General features: G+C 37.3%; 2 protein-coding genes across 4 annotated transcripts; one reads left to right on the top strand and one right to left on the bottom strand.

Annotated features, from left to right (window-relative positions):
* Window positions 1-774: 774 nt before the first annotated feature.
* On the top strand, window positions 775-5709 carry LOC108990527 (two-component response regulator ARR11-like). Of its 2 annotated transcripts, XM_018964522.2 has the most exons (6): window positions 775-1160; window positions 2927-3079; window positions 3201-3587; window positions 3768-3844; window positions 4328-4481; window positions 4569-5709. In XM_018964522.2, the coding sequence occupies exons 1-6, from the start codon at window positions 1034-1036 to the stop codon at window positions 5327-5329; spliced, it is 1659 nt and encodes a 552-aa protein (XP_018820067.2). In that variant the 5' UTR covers window positions 775-1033; the 3' UTR covers window positions 5330-5709. The 2 variants fall into 2 exon arrangements, with proteins under 2 accessions (XP_018820067.2, XP_018820066.2); XM_018964521.2 differs by having other exon boundaries at window positions 4328-5709.
* A 412-nt stretch (window positions 5710-6121) lies between these two features.
* Window positions 6122-10554, bottom strand: LOC108990528 (protein WVD2-like 7). Of its 2 annotated transcripts, none has more exons than XM_018964523.2 (9): window positions 10254-10554; window positions 9098-9643; window positions 8635-9003; window positions 8423-8481; window positions 8240-8314; window positions 7529-7631; window positions 7365-7436; window positions 6905-7015; window positions 6122-6518 (listed from the first exon to the last, which is right to left on the bottom strand). In XM_018964523.2, exons 1-9 carry the CDS (start codon window positions 10323-10325, stop codon window positions 6303-6305), a joined length of 1623 nt encoding a protein of 540 aa, XP_018820068.2. In that variant the 5' UTR covers window positions 10326-10554; the 3' UTR covers window positions 6122-6302. The 2 variants fall into 2 exon arrangements, with proteins under 2 accessions (XP_018820068.2, XP_018820069.1); XM_018964524.2 differs by having other exon boundaries at window positions 8716-9003.
* Window positions 10555-10774: the final 220 nt, after the last annotated feature.

Raw genomic sequence — 10774 nt, 5'->3', positions numbered from 1 at the left:
TCGTTGACGTGGAAGCTTTCCACATCAGTAGTATGTTAGGTGTGTTAGAAATAATACTTATAAATAGATTTTCTCATTTATGAGCCTCCTAAAATTTTATGAGTTTTGTTATACATTAGTCACTATTCATTCCTACACCCCATATTTGATAGTTTTTTTTTTTAATTTTTTTTTATAGAGTGTGGGATGTTTTTCATAAGGGGTGATGTGTGAGGTAATGAATAATAGCTGATAAGAAAAATTATTCAAAATTTATATATTATATTCTCAATTCGTACTACACATAAGCCCCACACTCTACAAACCATTTAAAAATATGTGATTTACTTTTTTATCTTCATATTTCATATTTTATATTTCATGAAATATGCGGATAAAAAAATAAAATTACATATTTTTAAATAGTGTGCAAGAGTGTGAGACTTATGTCTAGAATTTTTTTATATTCTCATTCTATTATTTTTTGTCTAATTAATCAATGTGTGATGCTACACAAACGGATCAAAAAATTAGGTAAAACACGAACCCTCATGTGAATTGTTTGCACTATTAATTGAACTTTGCACTGTTCAATGCAATGAATAGTGAAATGCAAAACATGTGAGAGTCTGCGTTATATCCAGTTTTTGGGTTCGTTTCTGTGTCACTTTTGTTAATCAATATTCCATCCACCCTTTCACAACTTCTCATTGCTTCTCTCTCTCCCCTTTCCCACTCTTTCTCCCTTTCCAATTTCTTTACGATTTTCTTTTATTTTTGTTTTGGAAAACAGAGAGGCCCAAACCGAAAGGTTCAAAAGGCTGACGTGCGCCACAGTGACCGTTAGCTAGCCGGCGCCAATATCCGTTGGTGCTCTCTCTCTCTCTCTCTCTAAGAAAAAAAAAAAGAAGCCATTTATATATTTCTATAACTGTCGGGGGACATTTGATCCTTTGTCATCGGTTTTGTCTTCCAGAGAGCTTCCAGTCTCTTCTTCCCCCCTTGCTTCAATCTCCCCCCGTTCACTTCAATCTGAATTTTCAGCTTCCTCTTCATGGAGAACGGCTTCTCTTCTCCTAGGAACGATTCGTTCCCAGCCGGTCTTCGCGTTCTCGTCGTTGATGACGATCCGACATGGCTCAAAATCCTCGAAAAGATGCTCAAGAAGTGCTCCTACGAGGGTATGTACCCACTTGCTTTAACACTGTTCACTGTGTTGCTAAATATTCTCTGCGTTTCTTTTACCATGGCACTTCGTGGCTTATCTGGTTTCTTCTCCCAAAGCTTGTTTATTACGAGGTGGGTTTCTCAAATTACGGTTTAATTTGAAGTATAATGGTTCCTGGGTATGTTTCATTTTCTTCATGTGTTCTGTTATTGTCTGTATGTTCTCGACAGTATTAGAACAGCATGTTAAATTCATTGCTTATTATTTTATATATAGGTCTTAAGGCTGTATGTCTTTGACATAGAAATGGAGAGATTTAAGGATGCTTTTGATTTTGTTTTTGTGAATTCATGCTGTTACTGTAGTCATTATAAGTGAAATTTGTTAGTTCCGTCGATGAAAATTGATTCTCAAATCTATCAGGGTTATTTATACGCTGCGTCTCTAAACCTATTTTGTCGTGAGTATTTCGTGATTTGCTGAGTTGAGATGACTGTATGTTTTATGGACCTGCTGGGATGAAAAGACTTAGACGAACTGTATTAGCTAGACTTTTATTTAGTGCACAGTCGTCCCGGCATTTAGAGGTAATTGCTCTGAATACAAAAGTAGAGAAATTCAAGTTAGATAGTGTTTTTCTATAGGATAATTGAGAAGATATTATTTCTGAGTTGGTCTTGTTCACTTATAACGGAAGGAAAAGAGCGCCGTTGGTCATAATTTTTCCTTTTTCCAGTTCAGAAAACTTTCTGAAAGGCGGTGAATGCACAGATAAAAAGGGCTCTTGTGCCTGTGATAGGGTACTTATATAATTCTTATCTATATTAGTTGCAGTGCAAAAGATCTGCTGTCGAGTCTAGCATGCCTTTTGTTGATGCTTGTCATTAAAGAGGTAAATTTGAAGTTAAGATTTCAAGCTTGATCTTGACAAGTCACACGTGAGTAAAATCATATTCCTTGAGCAAGCTTGTGAAAATTTGAGGTCAGTTAATTGCAGCCTTAATAGTATTTACCTATTAAACATTAGTAAAACAAAGCACCCACAAAAGACAGTCCAATATGTGATGAAGAATTTAATAGGCACTAGGAAGGCTAATTGTCACCGTTAGTGGAAAGAATGTAGTTCTGGAAAACAAGCTTGTAATGCTAGCCAAAAGATCAACATTTTCTCTTTTACATCAATCAGTGCTGTCTGGACCTTTGTCAATTATCAGACACGATCAGAACTTCTAATATGAAGTTAAAACTCATAAGCTATCTCTTTTATGGTCTGCAAAACCAATATTATAACTTCTCTACATGATCAATTTTCGAAAGTCTTTCTGGTTTCGCATTCCCATTTCTATATTTTTTGTATTGTTCAATAATGTATTACTCTATGCTGTAAAAACTCTATTTTATTTCTCTTGTAAAGCCCTTTTAAGTTGTTACTCATGGAGTGTATCTTTTTTCATTCCCTTTAATCATATGGAAACTATTTCTTATCTTATCTTCTTTCTCATGAATGAAAGGAGAAACAAGGTAGCTAGGGATTTTATTTTGCATGGAAAAGGTTGATCTCAAAAAATTGAAGCATAATTTATAGACTTGATCTAAGAAAGCTTCAGTTGCTTTGTATGTTCAACTTAAACTGCCAATTGTAGTTTGAATAAATTTTATTGCATAGGATGACTGCTTTTATGACTATGTATTCAGCTGATCAATCAACAACAGGATGGCAGCACCAAATATTTGAAATGACTCTGATGAATTCTGTTTTGCTGTTTTTTTTTTCATCAGTGACTACGTGTGGTTTGGCAAGAGATGCTCTGAACTTGCTGCGTGAAAGGAAAGACGGGTATGACATTGTAATCAGCGATGTCAACATGCCCGACATGGATGGTTTTAAGCTTCTCGAGCACGTTGGACTGGAAATGGATCTTCCTGTCATTAGTTAGTTATCTGCCCCTAATATGTGAAACTTTTGCCTAACATTCTAAAAATCTTTCTGCTTTATATTCACATTTACTGCCATTCCTGCCTCTGATGAGTTGCAATTTATGAACCTGCACAGTGATGTCTGTTGATGGAGAGACAGGCAGGGTGATGAAAGGTGTTCAGCATGGAGCCTGTGATTATCTCCTGAAGCCAATAAGGATGAAAGAACTCCGGAATATATGGCAGCATGTCTTCAGAAAAAAAATACTTGAAATAAGGGATATTGAGGGTCATGAAAGTTTTGAAGGTATCCAAATATCAAGAAATGGATCAGATCTATCTGATGATGGGCACATGTTTTGTGGAGAAGATATGACCTCAGTCAAGAAAAGAAAAGATTTTGACAACAAACATGATGAGAAAGACTTTGGTGATCATTCTTCTGCAAAGAAACATAGAGTTGTTTGGTCAGTAGATCTGCACCAGAAATTTGTCAAGGCTGTAAATCAGATTGGTTTTGATAGTAAGTACAGTATAAATTTCAAGTTTTTCTGTTTGTTTTTGTATAAAAAAAGGTAAAAACTAAAGCAACATTAAGTTGGCTTGATACTAGTTCTTTGTCTTTATGTTGTCCTCAAATCATATAGCTGCCATCTATATCCTTGCTTCGACAGAGCCATGACATATAGTGTCTGTTTGGCAGAAGTTGGCCCCAAAAAGATACTCGATTTGATGAATGTGCCTTGGCTCACTAGAGAAAATGTTGCTAGTCACTTGCAGGTAAATACCTCGCTCTTTTAAGTCTTGATCCTACCAAGGAATTTCTGATTTAATGGTGTATGTGATGAAAACGTTTATTGACACTGATATACATAAATATATCTTAAATATATATATATATATATATATATATATATTGATGTGAATAAACCCATAGAAAATAAAAGTTTCATCTCTTTTCATTTATACTTTCAAATGGTTGGACTCTTAATTTTTCATATGCTGAAATCAAGAGTGATCGATCCAGTTTCACCAAACCTGCAATTTTAAGGCATCTTTGTTCTTAATTTCACATAACCATAGCAACCCTCCCACCTCTCGCACTGCAACAACCACAGACCCCTTATTGAATCAAACACACAAACTCTTCTCTTAGTAGATGATAGTCAAAATAAGAGAGAATAATGTGGTGTACAGATCAAATAATGATTGTTCTGTTTGAACGTAATGGGGGTCCTCATATGACAATATTTGCTTGTGCAGAAGTACCGCCTCTACTTGAGTAGATTGCAGAAAGAAAGTGATTTAAAAGCTTCTTTTGGTGGGATAAAGCACTCTGATATGCATTTGAAGGATCCTGCTGGAAGTTTTGGCCTTCAGAGTTCAATCAACACAAACCAAAATGACGTTGCCAACGGTAGGTACCAATTTTCTGCACATAAATTATTTGGTCAGGATGTGGATGTCAAAATCCTAGAAGGGGATCTGAAGGGAATTTTCTCAGAGCACATGCCAGATACCAAAAAAACCTTGAATGCTGATAATCCTGATCCTCAGGAGACGAGTTCACAGATGAGCTTCGATCATTCTTTTGCATCACTGGGATCAGAAGTAAACTATGAAGCATTTGACTGTCGCATTTGGAGTGAAGCTCCAAAAATTGAACTCAAACGAGAACATAAGCCGCTTCTTCAGTTGGAGGATGGCTTTAGCCAGCTGCCACCATGTGCTCCAGAACATCACGTCAAAATCGATAAACTACATCCAGTCCCATCCGTTACTTCCGGACTTTCTTTGACTGCAAGAGACGTAAGTGGTCCTATAAAAAATGAACCTTTGTATGCCGAGTACCAGAGCAATCGTGTGAGCCATGTCAGTCCAAAGAAATGTGAAAGTTTTCCTGTTCAATCCAAGAGCCACATGGTGGTAAATCATCAATCTTATGAGTCCGTTTCCACAGCAATATCAAGCATGAAACCACAGGGCTTCAACCTGAGTTGCATTACTGACTTCGATTATTCCCAAAGAAACCTGAAAGCAAGTGACTCAACTTTGGCGCCATTCAATGAGACAGCTTGTTTACTGCAAGGTGATTTTCATAACAAGTATTTTGGACTCCCAAATATAGAGTTTACTGGCTGCAATGATCCAAGCTTCCTTGCCGAAATTCCAGTCCACTGGCATGACACACTGACTTCTGACTACGAGTGTCCCCTTGACCCAACAGAGTATTCCATTTTCGATCAAGGTCTATTTATAGCATGACCGCGCTCTCAACTTTTGAACATAGCCTGAAGAGTGGATCCTTTGCTCTTTCTTCTTAGGCAAACAAAAGTGGAGCACTTCCTACTTCTAGAATTGGGAAATTATTTTCCTGACTATGTAACTTGTATAATAGGAGTGGTTTCAAACTTTTATCCTAATAAGTTTGCTTGTTAAAGTTCAGTTCATAACATGAGACATGAATTAGGAGTGTTCTATATGTATGTAGAAAAGACATGCATGCCAATGGCGCCATCTTTGGGGCAATATGTGCTCGCCTCAAAACATCATTAATCTATGCAAATTCATTGGACTGGAAAAAATGGTTTTCGTCTGTACAAAAGTATATAATTAGTCCTGCCATTTTAGACAGCTGATTTGAGTTTTCATAAATGACATGGCTTTTGGTCTCTGCAATTCTACTAGAATAATCATACCGTTCAATTGCAGGGAGTGCAATGTACATAACAGGTCCCATTCTGGCATACACGTCTCATGATTTCGAAGGGCAAGTTGCTTGATTTAAATAGGATAAACTAGAATACAGAGAGGGTGATTCTGTTGCAGACTTATTGGCAATAGAGACACAAAAAGATATGCTTGGGGTGAATGTAAGATGGGTCTGGCTGCTCTACCCAAATATAGGCACAAGGTTCAACCTTTTACTGTAGATTCTTAGATATGTGTATATAGATGATTTTCTCGCATGAGTTCTTCTATATGTCTGCCTACACAGCACACAAAATTTGACTTCTCAGGTGTTAAAAGAAACTCTCAACACACCAAAAAAATGAATAAAAATGAATCTTATTATTATTTTTCCTCAGGGCAATCCCATTGCCATCACAATACTATCTTTATATTATTAATAATTACAAGAATGGCTCCAACTTTCACCTGCTGGATCAATCGGAATTCCAATACTGTAGTCGACACCTCGCGATAAGATGAAGCAATCTACTATCTTCTTAGACACTTAATGCTGAATATTGGGAGAAGCATTCTCACGCGCCGCCTTCTTTGTTAGTAAAATGATAGAACGACTTGTGCTTTGATCAACTTTTTCCGTCACTTGGTTAGAGCGTACATTTCTGCCTGAAGGCTTAAGAGGAGGTCGAGAGCTTGAGTCCTGAACTTTGCTCTGAACTGGGTTTCTTCCAAGTTTCAGTGATTGAGGCTTTGTTCTTGGACTCTGCAAAACATGAATGATCAGTATCCTTTTTTTTTTTTTATTATTCCCAAATGATCTGATGAATGAACACCAAACAAAAACTGATATCAACACCCACAAAATTTGGCCTCTACGCTCTCACTAGAATAGAAAGGAAGGAAAAATAAATAGTACATGACAAGATTGAAATATTAAAGAAAGCATTTGAGGAGGGTGTCTACAGAGAAAGTTCAAATTTTTGCAGTTGCATAGCACCTTGAAATAAACTCATAGGAGAAGCTTTCTACATTACTCGAGACATTTACTGTTAGAATATTCCTAACAGTTCTAGCATATGAAATGCATGCTTTTAACCCATTATAGACAATTAGACATCATAGAGAACCAAGTCAAATAGATACAGATACCTTCTTCAGGGGACTACTTGGAGATTGTGATCCAAGATTTGAATCTTCATGCAGTTTGGCTTTGAATTCAGTTGTCTGTCGCAATTTTTTAATGTCAAAATGTGCCTTTTCCTGCATAAAGTAGGAAACAAATGCTAGTTGTAAGTGTGTTCGCTAATTGAGAAACAAAATGACCCCAAAGCTATGTGTCATATGCTTTGAACTCGTCTCCAGTTACGCATTCTCATATTAGCCACTAAAAGACACAGGGTAGCTTCATTTTATTTATTTATAAATTATTTCTGTAGGGAATCCATACCAGAATGGGATTCTTTCCATTTCAACTGAAATGGATATATCCCTTTAGAGCAAAATACCTCACGGTTTGCACTAAATGATACTTCCATTACAATAGAAATGGAGAGGATCCTTATCCATCCACGCCAACTAGTTAATACTGTAGAAGGGTTATGAAGTCAACCTTAGGCATTGTCTGTTGCTTCCATTTTTCGGCCTCCTTGGTGTTTATTTGTTCTTCTAGCTTTTGAAAGAACTGGAATAGCAATAGCAAAAAATTATGCAAGTATTGCCACAATTCTAGATCATGAAATTATGAGTCAACAAAAAAGATAGTATTAATCTTGCCTCTTTACGCTTTGCTGCTCTTTCTTGACTCCTGAAAGTGAAGGGAAAAGATATAGTAGGAGATCGTGCTTTGCTTCTACTGACACTTGAAGAATTTGAGCGGCTGCCAGGAAAAAAAAATTTGAGAACAGTCTACAAGTTTCCTAATGAATGTGTTACAGCGTTGTTCCTAACATAGAAAGCATATATTTTAGGCCCTATTTGCAAAAGGAATTCTCGTCTGCCAATTGATTATTAGGTTTTGTCAAATATAAGCATGATATCCAATGTAGTATTTGTAGGAGACAATTTGAAAGTTTCATTTGCACAGTCTCTGTAAATATGACATCAGGAAAGAAGTGCACAACTGGAAGTTCTACCATATATAATTGAGTGCAAGCATAGGATAATGCAATCTGCTGCATGTGAACGCTCACCATTTAACTTACCAAAAAAGGTTCACATTTTTGTTCACCGGATTTTATGGTCGGTGAAAAAGGTTAGCTGCTGAGATTCCAACTTTATCAAAATCCAAAGGAACTCATTCAGAGACAAAAATGGTGAAATACACATGTTCAATAAAACGGGGCTTGATACATTATGCGAAGCATCAATTTGGTCAAATAAGTGGTCCTAAGAGAAAAGTAGCAAAAGCAAGACTAACTAAGGTGGTAATATAATGTCTGCAGAAACATGAACCATTAAAGTGATCAAGGCAGTCAAACTGCTTACTCAATAGAGAGGGACTGCCCTTTCTGATCCTCTGTTATTCCTGCAGAAACTGAATTGCTGAGTAGTGTTCTAGTGCTGTGATTTACAGATATAATCACGTCAGTGTAAGAAGCAGAGTCCTTCTATGCATGGGTCAAGATGGAAAAGAGTTTTAAACTATTTGAGATTCAGGCAGCAAAATACCTTCGATCTTCTGACTGGGGCTTTACTGAACGTTCCTTCATTAACTTATTAACAGATGCCTGAAGTGTGTAAAGGAAACTCTTCTCAGGTATGTTAACAGAGCTTTCCTAGTCCAAATAAACTCAGACGTGTGCATTATGTGCATGTGTGCACAATAGGAAACAAGATGAATGACCAATAAGTTATACAAATGCAAGCAGTAGACTACATACGCTAGTCATAGTTCGTATGGAAATTGAACTATCATGTCCAAATGTATTGAACAAAGTTGCATTAGTTCTCTTGCTTTGCACCTTTTGAGAAACTGGAGTTGTAGTTTTACTGGTTTTGCAGGTACGTGAAGCAAAATTGATTGACATGTGAAGTGATTTTAAACTTAATCTCTTTTTGTCAACTAGGTCTCCTGCCACCTTCTTGCTATTCTCAGATGTATAATTTCCATTTATGGATTGCATAGAAATCATTTGTTCCGAAGGAGAGACTGGGAGCTTGGATGCTCTACTTTTGGTTGACAACTTCTGAGAAAAATTCCCTTGTCTTTTCTTGCTTGGTGAAGGGAGAATCTCCTTGCAGACAGCATCCTGCAGCAGAAATAAGAAAGTGATAGATGGGCAGTATAAATAACGGAGAGAGTTGATATATCAAGAAATGACAAACAAGATATAACCCAACAACCTTATCGAGTTTCTTCTCTTTTTGCGAGGCCACAATCTTCTGGTAGTCTTCAACTTTTTCAGTTTGGTCTGAAATTTCAACCAGATTAATGCCTTCTTGGATTACAGCATCAGCTGCTTCCACCTTCTTAGTTTCCAATACTCCAACATAAGGATTATCCCCATTCGCAGAGGCAGAATAACCTACTGCTGTATTAGGGGTATCATCCCCATGCGGTTCATCGATAGCCTTGAGGCTGTCTGCTTTCACCGATGCCGAATCCATGAACGAATCCTCATGGAGTTTGTCCATACCTTGTGACTCAGAGACATTACGAGCGGTTGTATTAGCTTCCTCAATCAATGCTGCCGCTCTCTCTGCAGCCTTTTTCTTGTAATGAGCTTCAAAATAAGCTTTTTTCTGAGCAACAGAACCTGGCTTAGAAAACTTCTCCACTTCTTCCAAGTAAGGATTGTGAGAGAAGGTTGAACGTTTCTCCCAGGCCAAGGATTCGGACATAAACCTCCCAAACGAGATCGATTCTCCTAGAGCACGAATTGGGTCACACTGCAATTAAACTTCATTAGTTTTCTCATGAAGTGCTAAAACATACAAAGTATATTTGCAGAGACAACTTAAACCTTGTTCTAGAGCGGAAAATGATAGATACCAATGACATTTAGAACCCCATCAATTGCCTGCTTCTGTATGGGATACGGGAGAACATAGGCTCATGATTTTTTTTCAGAGAGAAGCCATGAGATGCTGATTGGAAATGAAAAGCTATAGATAAAAATTGATATGCATTTCATAAAAAAGCCCATCAAATGCTTCATTCGTGAAAATCTATGACAGACTGGTTATCCTGGCCGATTTCATCAAAAAGTCTATCAAAAGCTATAGATAAAATTGATATACATGAAAAAGAAAACAAAGAAAAAAAAAGAGACAAACAAGAAACTTGAGTTCTTTGACAGCTATATTAACCTCAAGCCGTTACGAGTTCCCCATGTTCAGACGTTCTCTCATTTTCCCACGTTTCCACAGCACCCAAACAAACCATAACCAAAAAACTAAAAATACGGTTACGTTACTACAATCCATTATCTGAAGTTCTGAACACCGCCCAAGAATCCAAAATACAGAAACCTTAAAGAACGCAATTTCACACACTGACCTCTTTGGCTTCACTAGAACCATGAGAAGGGTGAGAGAACGACCTCACAAGGCACGTGGCAGACTCACCCATGTCTTCGCACTCGAACTAAACAAAGAACACCACAGTCAAATCTAAACTCTTTCTCAATGCTGCTTTCTGTCTATGCAAAATGCGCTTTAAATCTGAACGACAGGCTCCATTTCCACGCTGGATTGGATTTTGCAGGAAAAAGCTTCTCCTTTCTGTGCTTGCGAGCGCGTGCGTGGGTCTTCGGTTCGCTTTCAAAAGCATCGGCTTTTATTTCATTTCCAGTTCTTTCTGGGACACAGGTTGAACGTTTTGGAGGAGAGTTGGGCCCAGGTTTGGGATTATAATTAGAAGCTTTTCCTAACGTCTAGTTTTTCCTTCAAATGTTTCGTATCAGTGGATTTTATGATTTGGATGAATCTCAAAACTTTATTGTATTACTTAATCAGGCCGATAATGCTATGAATGATTTATCTCTTGATTTGTCTGGTTTTTGAATTTGAACCACCAGA

Source organism: Juglans regia, chromosome 13 (genome assembly GCF_001411555.2).
Source record: "Juglans regia cultivar Chandler chromosome 13, Walnut 2.0, whole genome shotgun sequence".
Classification (NCBI taxonomy): Eukaryota; Viridiplantae; Streptophyta; class Magnoliopsida; order Fagales; family Juglandaceae; genus Juglans; species Juglans regia.
This window is presented reverse-complemented; position numbering and strand designations above follow the sequence as displayed.

What these genes read in the sequence shown, in the direction of transcription:
- LOC108990527 (XM_018964521.2), top strand. Translation starts at nt 1,034, where the DNA reads ATGGAGAACGGCTTCTCTTCTCCTAGGAACGATTCGTTCCCAGCCGGT. An exon ending in CAAGAAGTGCTCCTACGAGG is followed by an intron (nt 1,161 to 2,926) that starts GTATGTACCCAC and finishes TTTTTTCATCAG; the next exon opens with TGACTACGTGTGGTTTGGCA. An exon ending in AATGGATCTTCCTGTCATTA is followed by an intron (nt 3,080 to 3,200) that starts GTTAGTTATCTG and finishes GAACCTGCACAG; the next exon opens with TGATGTCTGTTGATGGAGAG.
- LOC108990528 (XM_018964523.2), bottom strand. Translation starts at nt 10,325, where the DNA reads ATGGGTGAGTCTGCCACGTGCCTTGTGAGGTCGTTCTCTCACCCTTCT. An exon ending in CCCCAGTCAGAAGATCGAAG is followed by an intron (nt 8,315 to 8,422) that starts GTATTTTGCTGC and finishes TGTAAATCACAG; the next exon opens with CACTAGAACACTACTCAGCA. An exon ending in CAAGTAGTCCCCTGAAGAAG is followed by an intron (nt 6,519 to 6,904) that starts GTATCTGTATCT and finishes CATGTTTTGCAG; the next exon opens with AGTCCAAGAACAAAGCCTCA.